Genomic DNA, 21,179 nt, shown 5'->3' on the forward strand with positions numbered 1-21,179 from the left:
GTTTCAAAAATAAAGTACACTGAAATGAGAAGACCTGCCTATTGTGGGCAGCACCATCCCATGGGCTAAAGTCTTAGAATAAATAATAAGAAAATAAAACCAGGTGAACACAAGCATTCATTACTCTCTGCTTCATGGTTGCCAGTGCGATGTGATGAGCTGCCTCAAGCCCCTGCTGCCATTTTTCCTGCCATGACAGACCATGCCCTCAGACAATGAGCCACAATAAAGCCTTCCTTCCTCGGGATGTTCTTGTTGGGTGCTTTATCACAGCAACAGGAACAGTAATGAATATGCTACTCCACGCTGAGCAATAGTGGTTAAATATGTATGCTCGAGGCAAGAAGCACAAAATTGTACTCCTCTGGAAATAACCTTATGCCAAAATGGAGGATATGGTTATACGCAGCAAAGCCTGGATTGTTCTTGCTTTTTTCTTCCGAACACTTCAAATAATCCTGCTTCCCACATTCAAAGGATGCGAAAAGCACAGACCAAACACATCTGAACTATGTGTTGAAGGACCTTCTACTTTAAAGCTGGTCATGAAGGGAGTTCTCAAAAGAGAAAAGAAAAGGAGGTCTAAGTTTATGCCCTCAACTTGACCTGTGTCCCTCACAAATGTGTGGAACTCAAAGGTTCAGAATAGCACAAGGTTTCCTTACTTCAAAACCAAGCTTGTTCATGTTTCACCTGAGTGACTTTGTTTATTTAACTCAAGACAGATGAAATAAGGTGCCCTGGTGGCTGACGAGCTTTTAGGACAAATCGGATGTGCCTCTGTGATGTATTATCTTTTCAGGAAAGCTCTTAGGCACACTCCTCTCCAGGCTTACCAGCACATCCTGTTGTATTCTCTTTCTGACGTCTATCCTACATTGTTTTTATTTTTGACACCTGTGTATTGCTAGTTGGCATATTAGCACCATATTTATTAGATCCAATAACTATTTGGATTTCATTGAACATCTAACCTCTTCTTGAAATAAGGTAGTTCCTTTCTTATAAAAGAGCAAATAAAGCATAAGACTCTTCCTTGAAGAAGTCCCAAAGAACTGATGGTGCCCTCCCCATCATTGGAAGAAAACAGAGGCTGACAGTGAGGTTACTCAGCCAGATCCTGCCCTGCTGCTGGGCCCATCTTTCATCTCTGGGATGACGGCCCGTCACTCTACTTCACATGTGCCTAGTGAGGCATGTCTAAAAAACCCAACAGGTAGTTTAAGAAAAAAAACTTCCTGTCTATCATGAGAATAAAAATAGCTCAGTTGACATAGAAGATTCTGGAAGTAAGATGAGGTAGGGAAGGTCAATTCAGCTGTGATGAAAAGAACTGGAAAGAAGTGCAGTTGCTGAGTCTTAATTGGCCACCTAAGCAAAGAAGCGACCAGGAGATGCTGAAAACCAAGTTTTCATAGCTAGAAGAGGAAGGGTCATGGCGTGGATCACAGGGGCTAGAGAAAGAGGTCAGGTCTATTAACAAAGCCTGGGTTAAGAAGAGACTGTTAAAACAACTCTTAATTTACCATCATACACACAGATCAGCACATCATCATCAGTGTTCACCCCTAAATTATATATATATATATGTGTGTGTGTATCACCCCAATCTGTCAAGGATCAGGAATCATTGGTGCAGAAGAGGGAGTGAAATGATTATAAAAGCCAGAGTTGGGAGATGACAACATGGAAATTGTTCAGTGTACACCACTGGACATTTGCCCATGTGAATTAACAGTGGCTGTGACAACATGCATAAGACCTGCTCAAACTCAAACCAGACAAAAAATCTCAGTATAGAGGCAGGAGGTGGCCACAAAGTCCCTATTCTCTGATGAAGAACTATTGTTATTGATAGCTGCCAAGAAAGGGAGAGTTAGTTTTCTTTAAGGGTGTGGATCTAGCAGATTGACCTTCCAAGGGTTTATAGCCAGCACTAGTTGGACTAAGGGGACTCTCTGATGTAGAGGCCCCCTGAGCTGGAACTCACCTGAAAGCTACTTCCATGAGGATTAGCTTTCAAGGTACAGAAAGCATCATGTAAGCTTCCAAAGGAGAGAATAAATCAACCATCTTACATATAACAATGAGGCTATGAACCACAACAATGGACGTGACAACCAGCATGTCATGTCACCCTAAAAGTGCGGTGGTTCCATGCATACCTTGGTGGTTACCAAAGGTTCTATAAATGGAAGGGAACCATTCCAGGCACTGGGAACCTAGCCAATTATCCCAGGGCTGGTGACGTCATGGGTACTGGAGACCCTATAATTACCATTCTACTAAACCAGCATAACCCATAACGACATTCTACATATGTGTCCTTGAATCCACAGATGAGTGTAGTCCTCGCCCCTCATCATGGAAACTTCCTTCTGCAACAGAGACCATTACAGAAAAACACAGCCAAATCAAAATGCAGAGTTGTGGATCCCAGTCCCAACAAATACATCTACAAAACAATTCCTGTACGTAAGACTCAGGGAACACTTGAGAAGGGGGAGCAGAAAGATTGTGAGAGTCAGAGGATCAGGGAGTTTGCTGTGAGGTTGCATAGTCCAGGAATGTCAGGAACTACACCTGTAAAGTCTCACCAACACAACTTCCAAAGATGAGCTGATGAGGAACAACAATAAATGTGCTGATGTAGCTCGGGAACGGCCACGGGGCCTCAACCTTACACAGAGAACAACAGGCAAATGAAGGTAGGCTGAGAGCAGAAGGAGTAGTATTCCCCAGGTAAAAGCACACCAACCACTTATCTGATACCAAATGGTCAGCCCTGAAAACACATACAATTAACATGACACAGACTGAGATTGTTGGATGTAGGATGATGCATGCATATACATATATGCGTGTAACAATGATCAATGGACAAAAAGACCTTAAACTTGGAAGAAAGTAAAGAGGATTATATGGGGAGGTTTTGTGGAACAAATTGGGTTGGTGGTACTGTAGTTACATTATAATCTCAAAAGTAAAAGAAGTAATTAAAAAGATGTAGACTCAGAGTTGGATGGGTATGGAAAGGGGGAAGATCTTAGAGGAGTTGGGGGATGGAAGTAACTGTGATAAAAATATAATGCATAAACATCTCAAAAACTTAATAAAAATATTAATAGTGGATAATAAGAAGACTATCAAGGCAGGGAGACAGCTCAGTCAGGAAAGTGGACCATGCAAGCAAGAGGCCTAGAATTCAGATTCCCCAGGACCAATGTAAAAGTAGTGCATCTATATTCCCAGTGCTGGGGAGGTTGGGACGGGAGAATCTTGGAAACTCACTAGCCAGCCAGTCTAGCCAATTGGTGAGTTCCAGGTTCAATGAGAGACCTCGTCTCAAAAAAAAAAGAGGAAAATTATTTAGAACAACATACAATATCAACTTTTTATAATATCAACCACTCACATAAAATTATCCCCCAAACATATGATGAAGTCATGTGATATTAGATCATCACTCCATGTTATGCCCACTTCTGTAGCATACACTGCTTATACCATAATACCTAAATCTCACTTCCCAAGAGTACACGTGACTAAAGCTGGAGCAACAGAAGCAAATGCCCAGATCCTAAAGTAGACTTAGGTACAATGCAAGCCTCCAAAGAACAGTAGGGCAATAAGGCAAGCTGACCCTGTGAGAACTCCATATCTGGTTATTCTGCCCTCTACGGAGCTTTTGCAAATCTGTATGTGGCACTTGACTCAAGACTTTAGAAGAGCATGTAAGAAAATGTGGTATTCCAGTAGGAAAATGTGCTAATAAAAAATGTATGGAGGCCTTATGCATATTCCGCATCTCATTCTGAAAGATGGCTGCTGGGAAGTCTCTATGAGTCTCATTACAGAGATGAAATTGGTTTTGAGGGCCACATGTTATAGCAATCACATCACATGAATACAAGTCAGGAACTTGTTCTATGACCTCATATGTTCATCGTCACAAAGGATCTGTCAGTGATAAAAAGAAATGAACAACTGATATATGGCAGAGTTTTCACAGGTAGAAACAGAAAGTGGAAGATAACCAGGTCAGGAGAGCTCACCATAGCATGTGTGCCCAGTGTGTACCCCTGGCACAGAGTAACTAAATGTGGACATGTATGGAGTGCAGCCAGCACACAGACACACCTCTCAGACCCCATAAACTTTAACTTTTCATAAGGTGCTCCTATATTACAACCTTCCAGATGCCCTCAGAGGTGCTTTATATCATGTTTTATTTGGAAGGATCTTACCTAGTGACAGAATTATTGCTATTTGGCTGGCAGATGTTTCTTTACAAAAAAAAAAAAAAAAGTAAGTTGAATTGATTCACCACAGCAGAAGAAAATAAAGAAAAACTCCATTTTTAATGAAATGCCATTTTTATTGGGATCATTTCAGTAACTTAGCTCTGGGAGACATGAAAGTGCTACCATAAGGTAAGCAAAAAAATATACCAAGACCCGATGTCTTTATAATCCAGAGTGGCTCAGCCTGAGTTCAGCTATAGATGGCTTATCTGTGCTTGTCTTGTTTTGCTGCTTGCTTCAGGAAACATTTGTCGTCTACAAAGTTCATGCTTGAGAACCCGGCAATTAAGTTAACATATATGTACATATATGTATGTGGATGAGTGGGTGGATGGGTGTGTATTTCATGTGCACTTGTGTGCCCACACACAGCGTTTTGAGTCAGTTTATAATGTTGTATTGGGTTTCATTCGTAGCTATCCTTAGCCCCCATGCCAATCATTGCCACATGCTCATTATTCATTCTTAACTAAGCAGAGAAATGTCTGCTATTCAGAGTCAAATAACCCCAGGGTTCCAAAGCCACAAAGTTCCTGGTGCTGCTAAGTCAGAGGGAAATTAGTCCAGAAAGACTCCACTAGCTGAAACTTAATTCGTTTATTTTATATTTTCTTCCTGTGAGATTTTTCAGGTATAAATTTCTCCCAGATTCTAGGATCTCATACTGATGCACTCAGAATACCGCAGGCCACTTCTTATGAATGTGTGGAAAGAAAGAAGAGGGAAAGAGGTAGAGGGGACAGGAAATGGAGGTGAGACAGGCGGATCAAAACAGCAGCTGGTCCTTGGATCAAACAGTGTCCTCTGCTGTGATCCTGGTTTATGTCCCCTTGGCTGACAGCAAAGGGCACTTGGACATGCTGAATGGGACTCTCCATTTCCTCATAGGCCTCTGTTCAGCCTTTCCCAATTTACTAAGATCTGCCAAAGCTGCAGATGTTCTCTTGATGACAGGAACAAGATGCCCAAGATTCAGCAAGATTGGTTGAGTAACATGAATTCAAAACAATTATACATTTATGAGTTACTTTTCATACTGATGTGTGTATGAACTGCTTTCTCTATTGTTGTGACAGAAGTCACTTAAGGAAGGACAGAGTTATTCTGGCTCACAGTTTGAGGGGATCCCTTTCATTGTGGACAGAAAGGAGTAACCTTGTTGTCAGGTGGCAGAGAGTTGAATAGTGGCAATCAGCTCAAATTCTCTTTTTCTTCAGTCTCCAGTCAAGGTCCAGCTGCTACCTACATCCCCTGTGGTTGGTCACCTCCTGCATTTCTTTTCTGGGAACTCTAACATAGACACATACAAAGATGTATTTCCATGGTGATTTTAAATCCAGTCAGGTTGACAATTAAGATTAATCATCACTATATGTTATGATAATATTTTATGTTACATGGGCAGACCAAACTTAGAAAGGTTTGCACTCTGGGCTCCTGGACAAGTGTGTCTGATGGGAAATAATTAAGACGCATCATCCTTAACTATAGCAAAATGTATTACTTTTTCTATGTATGTGATGTGAGATTGTTATACCAAACTAACACATTCATAATAAGATTTTAGTCAACAGCGAAATCATTTATAAGTGAGTTACCAAGAAACACTAATAACCCTAAAACATTACTTTAATCAATGTGTGATCTCTCTGGTTTGGGGGCCCATTGGTTTGAATCTATAAAAGTTGACCTTCATGTTTGTCTCACACATAAACTTAGGTTGACTCCTCCTAATGATAGTTTGTCTTGCTCTTCACAGTGCTCCTATATTCCTAAGTGTGGAAACAACTTTGAGGAGTCCATGTCTCTCGTGAGTGTCGTCATGGAAAACTTCAGGAGACACCAACACTTCCCCTGCTATTCTGACCCAGAAGGAAACCAGAAGAGTGTCATCCTGACCAAACTCTACAGCTCCAATGTGCTGTTCCATTCTCTCTTCTGGCCAACTTGTATGATGGCTGGGGGTGTGGCAATCGTTGCTATGGTGAAACTAACTCAGTACCTCTCCCTGCTTTGTGAGAGGATCCAACGGATCAACAGATAAAAGAAAAAAATCATGGATAAGATATTTTTCTTTAAAGCTCAAATACTGTTTTATTTCGTTCTTCACCAAAGAACCTTAAGTTTGTAATGTGCAGTCTGTTATGGGTTCCTTAATTATTCTATGTAGAGCAATAATGCAAACGCTGTCCTATATGCAAACATGATGTCCTTATTATTCAGGAGAATTAACTGTTCCTCATTGGTTGGTTGTTTCATTATATTGTTTTGATGCTGGAACTAGTCTGTCGTCTTTCCACCAGAATAGGGCTCAGCTACTCATTGCTAAGTGTTGTGGGGCATAGGGGCATGGAGGCACTATCCCCAAGACCAGGTCTCTGTTCTGAGTTTCCAGACTTCCTGAAGACAAGATTTTTCTTCATTTGTTGTTTACTGAAGCTACAGCCAAAAACACATTTTTTTTCTTATCCTATATTGAGCCCTGTAGCAAGTGAAGGAGTTGTTTCCTGACTAAAGGGTATTAAACTTATTATTATTATTATTATTATTTTTACCACAGCACTGTAAGGAAGGGGGGGAAACCTAGCCAGCAACTTTTCTTTCATCACTTTTCATTCACAACTTCAGATTTTTGAAAATAATTATCAACTCTCTAATGTCTTCCGATCAGAGTCCCTTTTCCATCTATGACCCTGCTACTGTGTGGGAGACAAAGCTGGTGAGATCACTCCCAGTAAACTGACTGGGTGTTGGTAGGCATGCCATTGCAATTTTGGAAAGTCTATGTTACAAAGATATTTATGGGAAATCTTAATTCCATTTCCACTGGACTATTAGAATCAAATATTAATATACTAAGGACTGGTGAATTGGTTGCAGTGGGTGAGTCTGTCAGGGCCAGCTATCATGTCAGAATATTACTCTTTGAGAATTTATGTTTCAGTAAACGAATGTATGTAGGGTCTCTCTTTCTGAAAAAAAAAAAAAACTGTTGCCTGTTGGGGTTTTAAATCTATGTGTGCAGAATCTTTGTCTCCTCTACATATTTTATTTTTCTACTCACTGTTCCCTTTTGGTTGTTATATTTTATATGCAGAATAGACCTTTTTCCTAACACATGTTTGAAATGAATAACAGGTTTGAGGGAAGCCTTTCTTCACATTGATGTTTACTCATTCTATTTGGTGGGGGGAGGGGAAAGGGGGTTGGTTTTAAATAAAGACATTCTGTCTTTTATTTAATATTGATATCTAAGGGAGAAGACAAACATCTATCTTTCTCATCTATATTTAAGTACCCTTTTGTAACATAGTATCGATGTTTTTTAGGTAATTGCAAAATTTTACAAATCATTTGTGGAATGAACGGTGAAACTTATCTGAGGAAGCAGAATATTGTAATTCATAGTGTGACTTTTCATAAGCAAATAAATCCCTAGGGTGTAATCAGGACTTCAAATGTGTAATTAAATTTTTTAAACCCATTTGATGGCAAGATTTTAATACTTCTTGCATTCAGATAAACCCATGACTATCCAAACAATTCTAATTTGTATTCAAAGGTATTTTAAGAGACTGTAAAGAAAATCCCTTTTTCTGACACTTAAACAATACATGTTATGTTGTAAACATTTGGAAAACACCACAGAAAATCATTTATTTTTATTCCATCTTTAAAATGTATTTGTCAAGATAGAAGAAAATCCTTTGGAACTATAGGGTTGAAATTTGCAATCTTAAATGTTCCCTGGGATTCCCATCAACTGATGCAAGGATGAAGCATACATGATGACATTATGACATACTTTATTTTTAACTTCTTTAAGATTTTTCATTAAAAGTTCCTAGCTAAGACCTGGAGCCAACTATATGTGAGGACTTGCTTTAAATTCCTGATGCCCTAGGTTCAATTTTCAACCATGGAAGAAAGAAAAAACATCTGTATTAGTCTGGGTTTTACTGCTGTGAGCAGACACCATGACCAAGGCAACACTTTATAGAACAACATTTAATTGAGGCTGGCTTACAGGTTCAACGGTTGAGTCCATTATCATCAAGGTAGGAGCATGGCAACATCCAGGCAGCCATGGTGCAGGAGGAGCTGAGGGTTCTATAACTTGTTCAGAATACAAACAGAGGAAGACTAGCTTCCAGGCATCGAGGGTGAGGGTATTAAAGCCCATGTCCACACCTACTGAAAAAAGCCACACCTACTCCAACAAAGCCACACCTATTCCAACAAGTCCATACCTCCAAATATTGCTACTCCCTGGGCCAAGCATATACAAACCATCACAACATCCCAACTGATAAATTATATAAGAATGTAGAAAAAACATCCTAACTAGATCCTTCTTGCATGTCAAAATAGCAACAATTTTAGACAAACTTAGATGTGAACACAAATGTCTGTCATCAGTGAGAAAGATACCAAACTATTTTTTTTTCTTTTCCATTTTATTTCTTACTTTTTTTATTACGTATTTTCCTCAATTGCATTTCCAATGCTATCCCAAAAGCCTCCCACACACACCCCCAACTCCCCTACCCACCCATTCCCATTTTTGGCCATGGCATTCCCCTGTACTGGGACATATAAAGTTTGCCTGTCCAATGGGCCTCTCTTTCCAGTGATGGCTGACTAGGCCATCTTTTGATACATATGCAGCTAGAGTCAAGAGCTCCGGGGTACTGGTTAGTTCATAATGTTGCACCTACAGGGTTGCAGATTTCTTTAGCTCCTTGGATACTTTCTCTAGCTCCTCCATTGGGGGCCCTGTGATCCATCCAATAGTTAACTGTGAGTATCCACTTCTGTGTTTGTTAGGACCCGGCCTAGTCTCACAAGAGACAGATATATCACGGTCCTTGCACCAAACGCTTGCTAGTGTATGCAATGGTGTCATCGTTTGGAGGCTAATTATGGGATGGATCCCTGGATATGGCAGTCTCTTGATGGTCCATCCTTTTGTCTCAGCTCCAAACTTTGTCTCTGTAACTCCTTCCATGGGTGATTGTTTCCAATTCTAAGAAGGGGCAAAGTGTCCACACTTTGGTCTTTGTTCTTCTTCAGTATCATGTGTTTTGTAAATTGTACCTTATATCTCACTATATTAAGTTTCTGGGCTAATATCCACTTATCAGTGAGTACATATCATGTGAGTTCTTTTGTGATTGTGTTACCTCACTCAGGATGATGCCCACCAGGTCCAACCATTTGCCTAGGAATTTCATAAATTCATTCTTTTTAATAGCTGAGTAGTGGTCCATTGTGTAAATGTACCACGTTTTTTGTATCCATTCCTCTGTTGAGGGGCATCTGGGTTCTTTCCAGCTTCTGGCTATTACAAATAAGGCTGCTATGAACATAGTGGAGCATGTGTCCTTCCTACCCATTGGGGCATCTTCTGGATATATGCCCAGGAGAGGTATTGCGGAATCTTCCGGTATTACTATGTCCAATTTTCTGAGGAACCACCAGACTGATTTCCAGAATGGTTGTACAAGCTTGCAATCCCACCAACAATGGAGGAGTGTTCCTCTTTCTCCACATCCTCGCCAGCATCTGCTGTCACCTGAATATTTGATCTTAGCCATTCTGACTGGTGTGAGGTGGAATCTCAGGGTTGTTTTGATTTGCATTTCCCTGATGATTAAGGATGTTGAACATTTTTTCAGGTGCTTCTCTGCCATTCGGTAGTCCTCAGGTGAGAATTCTTTGTTCAGTTCTGAGCCCCATTTTTTAATGGGGCTATTTGATTTTCTGGAGTCGACCTTCTTGAGTTCTTTATATATATTGGATATTAGTCCACTATCTGATTTAGGATAGGTAAAGATCCTTTCCCAATCTGTTGGTGGTCTTTTTGTCTTATTGACGGTGTCTTTTACCTTGCAGAAGCTTTGCAGTTTCATTAGGTCCCATTTGTCAATCCTCGATCTTACAGCACAAGCCATTGCTGTTCTATTCAGGAATTTTTCCCCTGTGTCCATATCTTCGAGGCTTTTCCCCACTTTCTCCTCTATAAGTTTCAGTGTGTCTGGTTTTATGTGGAGTTCCTTGATCCACTTAGATTTGACCTTAGTACAAGGAGATAGGAATGAATCAATTCGCATTCTTCTACATGATAACAACCAGTTGTGCCAGCACCATTTGTTGAAAATGCTGTCTTTCATCCACTGGATGGTTCTAGCTCCCTTGTCGAAGATCAAGTGACCATAGGTGTGTGGGTTCATTTCTGGGTCTTCAGTTCTTATTCCATTGGTCTATTTGTCTGTCTCTATCTATACCAGTACCATGCAGTTTTTATCACAATTGCTCTGTAGTACAACTTTAGATCAGGCATGGTGATTCCACCAGAGGTTGTTTTATACTTGAGAAGAGTTTTTGCTATCCTAGGGTTTTTATTATTCCAGATGAATTTGCAGATTGCTCCTTCTAATTCATTGAAGAATTGAGTTGGAATTTTGATGGGGATTGCATTGAATCTGTAGATTGCTTTTGGCAAGAGAGCCATTTTTACAATGTTGATCCTGCCAATCCATGAGCATGGGAGATCTTTCCATCTTCTGAGATCTTCTTTAATTACTTTCTTCAGAGACTTGAAGTTTTTATCATACACTTCCTTAGTTAGAGTCACGCCAAGATATTTTATATTATTTGTGACTATTGATAAGGGTGTTGTTTCCCTAATTTCTTTCTCAGCCTGTTTAACCTTTGTGTAGAGAAAGGCCATTGACTTGTTTGAGTTAATTTTATATCCAGCTACTTCACCGAAGCTGTTTATCAGGTTTAGGAGTTCTCTGGTGGAATCTTTAGGGTCACTTATATATACTATCTTATCATCTGCAAAAAGTGATATTTTGACTTCCTCTTTTTCAATTTGTATCCCCTTGATCTCCTTTTGTTGTCGAATTGCTCTGGCTAATACTTCAAGTACTATGTTGAAGAGGTAGGGAGAAAGTGGGCAGCCTTGTCTAGTCCCTGATTTTAGTGGGATTGCTTCCAGCTTCTCACGATTTACTTTGATGTTGGCTACTGGTTTGCTGTAGAGTGCTTTTATCATGTTTAGGTATGGGCCTTGAATTCCTGATCTTTCCAAGACTTTTATCATGAATGGGTGTTGGATCTTGTCGAATGCTTTTTCTGCATCTAACAAAATGATCATGTGGTTTTTGTCTTTGAGTTTGTTTATATAATGGATTACATTGATGGATTTTCGTATATTAAACCATCCCTGCATCCCTGGAATAAAACCTACTTGGTCAGGATGGATGATTGCTTTAATGTGTTCTTGGATTCGGTTAGCGAGAATTTTATTGAGTGTTTTTGCATCGATATTCATAAGAGAAATTGGTCTGAAGTTCTCTATCTTTGTTGGATCTTTCTGTGGTTTAGGTATCAGAGTAATTGTGGCTTCATAAAATGAGTTGGGTAGAGTACCTTCTACTTCTATTTTGTGAAATAGTTTGTGCAGAACTGGAATTAGATCTTCTTTGAAGGTCTGATAGAACTCTGCACAAAACCCGTCTGGTCCTGGGCTTTTTTTTGGCTGGGAGACTATTAATGACTGCTTCTATTTCTTTAGGGGATATGGGACTGTTTAGATCATTAACTTGATCCTGATTTAACTTTGGTACCTGGTATCTGTCTAGAAATTTGTCCATTTCATCCAGGTTTTCCAGTTTTGTTGAGTATAGCCTTTTGTAGAAGGATCTGATGGTGTTTTGGATTTCTTCAGGATCTGTTGTTATGTCTCCCTTTTCATTTCTGATTTTGTTAATTAGGATTTTGTCCCTGTGCCCTCTAGTGAGTCTAGCTAAGGGTTTATCTATCTTGTTGATTTTCTCAAAGAACCAACTTCTCGTTTGGTTAATTCTTTGAATAGTTCTTGTTTCTACTTGATTGATTTCATCCCTGAGTTTGACTATTGCCTGCCGTCTACTCCTCTTGGGTGAATTTTCTTCCTTTTTTTCTAGAGCTTTTAGATGTGTTGTCAAGCTGCTAGTGTGTGCTCTCTCCAGTTTCTTCTTGGAGGCGCTCAGAGCTATGAGTTTCCCTCTTAGAAATGCTTTCACTGTGTCCCATAGGTTTGGGTATGTTGTGGCTTCATTTTCATTAAACTCTAAAAAGTCTTTAATTTCTTTCTTTATTCCTTCCTTGACCAAGGTATCATTGAGAAGAGTGTTGTTCAGTTTCCACGTGAATGTTGGCTTTCCATTATTTATGTTGTTATTGAAGATTAGCCTTAGGCCATGGTGGTCTGATAGGATGCATGGGACAATTTCAATATTTTTGCATCTCTTGAGGCCTGTTTTGTGACCAATTATATGGTCAATTTTGGAGAAGGTCCCATGAGGTGCTGAGAAGAAGGTATATCCTTTTGTTTTAGGATAAAATGTTCTGTAGATATCTGTCAGATCCATTTGTTTCATAACTTCTGTTAGTTTTACTGTGTCCCTGTTTAGTTTCTGTTTCCACGATCTGTCCATTGATGAAAGTGGTGTGTTGAAGTCTCCCACTATTATTGTGTGAGGTGCAATGTGTGCTTTGAGCTTTACTAAAGTGTCTTTAATGAATGTGGCTGCTCTTGCATTTGGAGCATAGATATTCAGAATTGAGAGTTCCTCTTGGAGGATTTTACCTTTGATGAGTATGAAGTGTCCCTCTTTGTCTTTTTTGATAACTTTGGGTTGGAAGTTGATTTTATCCGATATTAGAATGGCTAATCCAGCCTGTTTCTCAGACCATTTGCTTGGAAAATTGTTTTCCAGCCTTTCACTCTGAGGTAGTGTCTGTCTTTTTCCCTGAGATGGGTTTCCTGTAAGCAGCAGAATGTTGGGTCCTGTTTGTGTAGCCAGTCTGTTAGTCTATGTCTTTTTATTGGGGAATTGAATCCATTGATATTAAGAGATATTAAGGAAAAGTAATTGTTGCTTCCTTTTATTTTTGTTGTTAGTGTTGGCATTCTGTTCTTGTGGCTGTCTTCTTTTTGGTTTGTTGAGGGATTACTTTTTTGCTTTTTCTAGGGTGTGATTTCCGTCCTTGTATTGGTTTTTTTCTGTTATTATCCTTTGAAGGGCTGGATTCGTGGAAAGATAATATTTGAATTTGGTTTTGTCATGGAATACTTTGGTTTCTCCATCTATGGTAATTGAGAGTTTGGCTGGGTATAGTAGCCTGGGCTGGCATTTGTGTTCTCTTAGTGTCTGTGTAACATCTGTCCAGGCTCTTCTGGCTTTCATAGTCTCTGGTGAAAAGTCTGGTGTAATTCTGATAGGCCTTCCTTTATATTTTACTTGACCTTTCTCCCTTACTTCTTTTAATATTCTATCTTTATTTAGTGCATTTGTTGTTCTGATTATTATGTGTCGGGAGCAATTTCTTTTCTGGTCCAGTCTATTTGGAGTTCTGTAGGCTTCTTGTATGTTTATGGGCATGTCATTCATTAGGTTTGGGAAGTTTTCTTCTATAATTTTGTTGAAGATATTTGCCGGCCCTTTAAGTTGAAAATCTTCATTCTCATCAACTCCTATTATCCGTAGGTTTGGTCTTCTCATTGTGTCCTGGATTTCCTGGATGTTTTGAGTTAGGATTTTTTTGTGTTTTGTATTATCTTTGATTGTTGCGCTGATGTTCTCTATGGAATCTTCTGCACCTGAGATTCTCTCTTCCATCTCTTGTATTCTGTTGCTGATGCTCTATGGTTCCAGATTTCTTTCCTAGGGTTTCTATCTCCAGCATTGCCTTACTTTGGGTTTTCTTTATTGTGTCTACTTCCATTTTTAGGTCTAGTATGGTTTTGTTCATTTCCATCACCTGTTTGGATGTGTTTTCCTGTTTTTCTATAAGGACTTCTACCTGTTTGGTTGTGTTTTCCTGTTTTTCTTTTAGGACTTGTAACTCTTTAGCAGTGTTCTCCTGTATTTCTTTAAGTGAGTTATTAAAGTCCTTCTTGATGTCCCCTACCATCATCATGAGATATGCTTTTAAATCCGGGTCTAGCTTTTCGGTTGTGTTGGGGTGCCCAGGACTAGGTGGCATGGGAGTGCTGCATTCTGACGATGGTGAGCGGTCTTGATTTCATTAGTAGGATTCTTACATTTGCCTTTCGCCATCTTGTATTCTCTGGAGCTAGTTGTTATAGTTGTCTCTGGTTAGAGCTTGTTCCTCAGGTGATTATGTTAGCCTCTATCAGCAGACCAGGGAGACTAGTTCTATCCTTAGTTTCAGTGGTCAGAGTACTCTTTGCAGGCAAGCTCTCCTCTTGCAGGGAAGGTGCCCAGATATCTGGTGTTTGAACCTGCCTCCTGGCAGAAGTTGTGTTCCACTCACCAGAAGTCTTAGGATCCCGTGGCGGATCCTGTGTGTGACCTTGCGGATGTCCGCAGACGCCCCGGGCCAAGGACCATGGTACAGCAGTGGGCCGGAAGGGACTTGAGCCCCAGATCTGGCCGGGAAGATACCAAACTATTATCATGTTAAATATCTTGCACCCATTAACTAATTTGCTACTCATAACATCTCAATTGGAGGACCATCATTACCTCAGCCTACAGATGTTAAATCACTTCCCTCCAAATTATAGTGATCGTGGAAAGCAAAGAAAAGGCTCATCATGTCGTTTTTCCATTATAGGAGCCATTATCATAGCTTCTTTTAAGTTAACCCTGAGGAATTCTGGGAGTTAGAAGGGTTCACAGAAATGCCAAAGAAAGAGAGACAAATGGGAAGATGTTGATCAGGAAATGGTGAGGAGGTGGCTAAGAAAGGCAGGTGTCCTCCTGGTGATAAATTTAGGTGTTAGACCACCAGACAGACACAAGGTCTTTTGTGACATTAGCATTTTAAGGGCCAGAGAGTTGGCTCAGTAGATAAAGCCACTTGCCAACAAGTTTGATGACCTGAGTTCAACACCTGGGACCCACATGCTAGAAGGAGAGAAATGTACTTCACAAATTGTTCTCTGAATTATACACATGGGCATTGTAGCAAGCAAGCATGTACACACACACACACACACACACACACACACACACATTTGTACACACCCTAAATAAAACATAATAAGACTAGAATTCTGTTCTGTGTATAAAAGGAAGGTCAACCCTGACCTTCAGGGGACAGTCTGATGCTCAAATAGAATCTATGTGTATAATCTATGGGTTGGTTTAAAAAAAAAAAAAAGAGCAGCCTCCTTGTTATATTCACAATAAACCACTTATCTCTATAGGACTCAGAACCTTATTTACATTGGTAACAGCAGACCACAGTCTCTACATTATTCAACAAGAATGATTTCCCCAAATGTTACAGATGTCTATGTGTCCAAATCACTTTCATTATCCAATTGGCACATCCCATCTAAAACTTTATTGATTTCAGATTGCCTGAGTTGCAATTGTATTAAAACCCAGAAATGATAAATGTATCAATGACTGCTTGCAAATAGCTATAATAAAAAGATATGGTTCTGTGGAAAGCTACCAGCAAAGTACCCTGCTGATGCTAATGTGTGGGCATCATAAATAGCTCTTAGGCAGGCTGGATGACAGCTAGAGTTTCAGCATGCTATCCTTCTCCCATTCCTGCAAATGATCAAAGAATACTTACATGTGACATTTATAAAACAAACAGTATTTCCACAGTGTTGTGCAATAACATCTCGCTGCATTCCTGTGGGTAAAACATGTTGACTGTAATTGTTATGTTGACATTAACAGAGAGAAAAGTGAGATGAGCGATTGAATGAAGTGGGTTCAGACAATAACTTTAAACACAAGTCTAGTTACCCTGCTCACTTCCCCTCAAAGACACTGAAATAAACGATGTTCAAGAAGTTAGCAAGTCTCACTGGCCAGTAAGAAGGAAAGCATGGTTAAAAGTTGAATGCCGTTCCTTTTCTTAAACTCTGGGGGGTTGGAGGGAGGGCGCAGGTAAGGTTTTGGTGTTTTGCCTACATGTGTTTCTGTGCACCTTATGTGTACCTGGTACTCTAAGGGGTCAGAGGAAGGAGTCAGATCACCTGAGACTGGATTGCAGATTGTTGTGAGATGCTGTGTGGATGCTGGGAATTGACCTGGGTCTTCTAGAAGATCAGCCAGTGCTGTGAACTGTTGTTCCATCCTTCCAGTCCCCACCCTTTCTTTTCCCCTTTCCCCTTGTGTAGGAATTTGGCTAGAACAGCTCACTATCCTGCCATAATCTTCCCAACACATATGCCACATGAACTTTGACTTGAAGGGTCTTCCTTGCTTCAGGCAGGACAGAGCAGACAGTCCTACATGAATCTGTTCCATCTCTTCTGTATTTGCAGAAACTGTAGGGAATAAAACAAAGTGTCCACCACTGCCTCCTTCCTTCTTAACCAGTCTGTGATCTACTAGAGGAGTTGAAATAAAGACATGAAAAACAAAAACCTAAGAATAACATAGTGAGTGTTAAATCTACAAAGTCAGTATGGTGCTACCTACAAAACAGCTTAAGATATAGTCACAGAGATATAGATCATATGGATATAGGTATTCTAATATGGTATACAACGTTCAGTATGTGCTTGCTAAGTACCAATTACAAATAATAATAGTTAGTAAAATATAGAACTAAGATTAGTAGTACTATAACCACTACAAAATAAATAATTCCTTGGAGCTGAATAGCTCTTAAATTAATGATTCCAGGACTAGACAGATGGTTCAACAGCTACAAATACTTGCTGCTCTTGGTTCAGGTTCAGTTCCTAGCACCTACAGCATGGCTCACAACAGCCCGTGACTCCAACTATAGAGGACCTAGTGCTCTCTCTGGTCTCTCTGGCCACCAAGTACTCACATAGTGCATACACACACACACACACACACACACACACACGTACACACACATATGATGCTAAACAACCATATACATAAAAATCAAAATAAATAAATCTTTAAAGCAAAGTCATTTGTGGGAACAGGACTGAGGATGGGGCAGGGGAGACAGGCAACGAGCCATGTGACAAATGTCTGGAAATCAGATCCTGAGACCAGAATCAGGTTGCAGATCTGAGTTTACTGCCCAGCACATAAGCTTATATACAGTGTTTGAGACAATCCCAAGCCACTAAATCTTCAACGAATCATATCTCGACATACAATCACCATGCCCCAGTGAAAACCCTGCCTGACAAGGTTACTCAGAATAAGGATGGGGTATGGCAGGGGAAGGAAGAGGGCAGGGGGAGGAGAATTACAGGGGAAGTCGGGAGTAGAGAGGGGAAGGAGGGAGGGGGAAGAGGAGGAAGAAGGGGGGAGCATTGTCATCTGTTAGGACTTCTGGAAGACAGGGCTTCCTTTTCACTGTCTCACCTGTGTCTCAGGCGTCATCTTATATCTAATGCTGTGTATGGCAGCTCAGGACTCTTCAGAAGGTCGCAGGAGCCTGTGGCACATCACTCTCCATCCCACTTTTTCCTTTCCAAGATTGACTTCCACATCTCCCATATCATTTTTACCGAAACTCATGCTAATCAACGACTTCCTTCCTAGCATCCTCAATGAGAGTAATCTGATGACAAGGAAAGTTGATGACTGATGACTGGGTTGGTTTCTACAATGAAATACCTGACACAGGGGACTTTTGCAGAAAGGCTTACAGCATGCATAGCTTTGGAGACTTCAGGTTGGAAGACTCTCTGCTTTGGGTCACTAATGAGAACCCTGGGTGACAGAGTCAGGATTACACATGAGAGTGAATGGACACATATGACCCATGAATCAGAGGCAGAGAATAAGATTTGGTCCGATAGTCCTTGATGACCTGAGGACTGTCCATTAGACTCCACAGCACTTCCCAGGGCTTCTCCTCTAGATGGACCGTTGGGGGCCATCCATCTATAAACAATGGCAGTTACCACCTGAAATACAGCTATTTGTAAGGAAGGTAACCACTTAATGATAGAAATTTGCCTTCTTGGAACACACACCGAAATGTACAAAATAAACCAAGCCATCCCATCACTGACTTCTTTTTCTAGCAAGATTTTTTTACATAATTTCTTACTGAATCACTGGAAATTTCCCAGCATGCACCCCAATCTCATTTATTTCCCAGTCCTTCTATATCTGCTCTCCACCCTTGTAGCTCCACACACCCCCACCCCACAAAAGTAAATTTAAAAAAACAAACAAACAAATAAAAACAGAAACCATCTCATCAACAATCTGTTCCTCTGTCATCGGCAGCCTTCTGTGCATGCACCACTCTGCTCCTCCATCTTTCCTCCATCTCCATCACATATGAACTTGTTGTAGTGGCACAGGATGTCAAGGTGTGTTGTGCAGTATACTCTGTTGTCCAAACAGCACTATTTGTGACTGTTCATTGCAGTGAGTCAAGGCCTTTGTTCAAGGCCTCTGGTTTTGCTACAATATCAATACTTGACCCTCATAGAGACTTGCAGATATCCTGCCCCAAGTCATAGGGATCTGAACTATCTGTACTATAGGGATCCTGCAACTATGGATCTGTAGACCTGGTCTCTTCATGCACTTCATCCCCTCATAGATGGGGAAGATGTTGGGGTGGGCCAACTCAAAGCCCTGGCTAAGATAAAAAACTCAGGTGACAGTAGATGCTGTCGAGGATGTAGAGAAAGAGAAATACTCCTCCATTGTTGGTGGGATTGCAAGCTGGTACAACCACTCTGGAAATCAGTCTGGCAGTTCCTCAGAAAATTGGACATAGTATTACCTGAGGACCCAGCTATACCACTCCTGGGTAAAAGATTTTCCAACGTATAACAAGAACACATGTTCCACTATGTTCATAAAAGCCTTAATTATAATAGCCAGAAGCAGGAAAGAACCCAGATGTCTTTCAACAGAGCAGTGGATACAGAAGATGTGGTCCATTTACACAATGGAATACTACTCAACTATTAAAAACAATGAATTCATGAAATTCACAGGCAAATGGATGGAACTAGAAAATATCATCTTGAGTGAGGTAACCCAATCACATAAGAACACACATGCTATGCATTCACTGATAAGTGGATATTAGCTCAAAAGCTCAGAATACCCAAGATACAATTCACAGACCACGTGAAGCTCAAGAAGGAGGAAGACCAAAGTGTGGGTGCTTTGGTCCTTCTTAGAAAGGGGAACAAAATACTCACAGGAGGAAATATGGAGACAAAATACAGAACAGAGACTGAAGGAAAGGCCATCCGGAGACTGCCCCACCTGGGGATTCATCCCATATACAGTCACCAAATCCAGACACTATTGTGGATGCCAAGTGCTTGCTGAAAGGAGCCTGATATAGCTGTCTCCTGAGAGGCTCTACCAGAGCCTGACAAATACAGAGGCAGATGCTCAAAGCCAACCATTGGTCTGAGAATGGGGTCCTTAATAGAGAAGTTAGAGAAAGGACTGAAGGAGCAGAAGGGGCTTGCAACCCAATAGGGAACAACAGTATCAACCAACCAGACCTCCTAGCAACTAAACAACCAACCAAGGAGTATACATAGAGGGACCAATGGCTCCAACCACATATGTAGCAGAGGATGGTCTTGTCAGGCATCAATGGGAGGAAAGGTTCTTGGTCCTGTGAAGGCTCAATGGATGCCCCAGTGTAGGGAAATTTGAGAGCGGGGAGGCAGGAGTAGGTGGGAGGACACCTTCATAGAAGCCGGGGGAGGGGGCGTGGGATAGGGAGTTTCTGCAAGGGAAACTGGGAAAGGGGATAACATTTGAAATGTAAATAAAGAAAATATCCAATAAAAAAAGGAAATTAACAACAACAAAGAAAACTATTCTTTAACCTAGTTAAATGTGAGTCTCCCAAACCTTTAAAAACTGTGATATGACCTGTTGCCAATATGCTTTTGTAACTAAAGGACCACGGAGAAAGCTTCAATGGCCTTTACACAATCCCCCAACTATTAGCAACACCTGAACGTAGTCTCTCTCCCTCATCCTCCACCTCTACCCCCTCCCCCTCTTTCTCTCCCTCTTCCCCTGCCATTACCTCTCTATCTCCCTCTATTATTCTTCTGATGTTTATATTTTTCTCTGGGCTAGATTTTTATTCTCCATGGTAGCAACAAGGATGATTTGGACCAACTCTTATTCATATAATCTGTATCTTGATAGTTGCAGAAGTGATACCCAGCACTAATTTCAGACCTTATGAAAACTGGTCATCTTTGTAGCACCAATCCCCTACTGAGACAATCAGTATAGTGGTGGTGAACATTTATTGTCAGATTGCACAGACCAGCATTTCATGGCCACCTCTGTAATGATGGAGGCAAGGCATATGGTCGAAGCTGCACTAGATGGGAGTAAACTCATTCTCTTAAGAAAGGTTGGTATGTGGAGGTTAGGGTGTGGCTCAGTTAATAGAGTACGTTCCTAGCATGCACAAAGCCTTGAGTTCCATATATTGGGTGTAGTTCTATACATCCACAACCCCAGCACTCAGAAGATGAAAGCAGAGGGGTCCAGTTCAAGGCCATTCTCCGTTACACAGCAAGTTTGAGGCCAGCCTGGGATGTGTGAGACCATGCCTCAAACTTAAAGAAAACCTAGCTTGTGGTAAAAATCTGGTATGTGGTAAAGAAAAGAAGAAAGGATACTGGGCAAGTAAAACCAGCAGATGTCTACTGCAGGCAGGTAGAATAAGAATAGAATAAGTCATGCCAGATTCTTTTTCCAGCATTTCCACCGAAGGAGAAAGTTTCCACACTGAAGATGAGGTGGGTGTTGCTGGGAAAGAAGAGGGGAAAGAGGAGTCCGTGCTCATGATGCTGTCTGCAATATTTTCATGACTTACTAAGTTTTCTCATGCAATTCCCAAAGGGAAGGATACATTCTGGTTCTCACTAACTAAGGG

At 40.7% G+C, this 21,179-nt stretch overlaps 1 protein-coding gene across 6 annotated transcripts in view; it reads left to right on the plus strand.

Annotated features, from left to right (window-relative positions):
- Positions 1-8,169, plus strand: part of Kcnmb2 (potassium large conductance calcium-activated channel, subfamily M, beta member 2) — a 298,320-nt gene extending 290,151 nt beyond the window's left edge. For 5 of the 6 annotated variants that reach the window (XM_006535550.2, XM_006535549.4, XM_006535548.4 and 2 more), the window contains exon 5: positions 6,064-7,756. In XM_006535550.2, coding sequence (XP_006535613.1) covers positions 6,064-6,348 — 285 coding nt within the window. In that variant the 3' untranslated portion in view covers positions 6,349-7,756. Of the gene's footprint in view, positions 1-6,063 lie in introns of all 6 variants that reach the window. The other variant, NM_028231.2, reaches the window with a different exon arrangement.
- The last annotated feature ends 13,010 nt before the right edge of the window (positions 8,170-21,179 follow it).

This window comes from Mus musculus, chromosome 3 (assembly GCF_000001635.26).
Source record: "Mus musculus strain C57BL/6J chromosome 3, GRCm38.p6 C57BL/6J".
Classification (NCBI taxonomy): domain Eukaryota; kingdom Metazoa; phylum Chordata; class Mammalia; order Rodentia; family Muridae; genus Mus; species Mus musculus.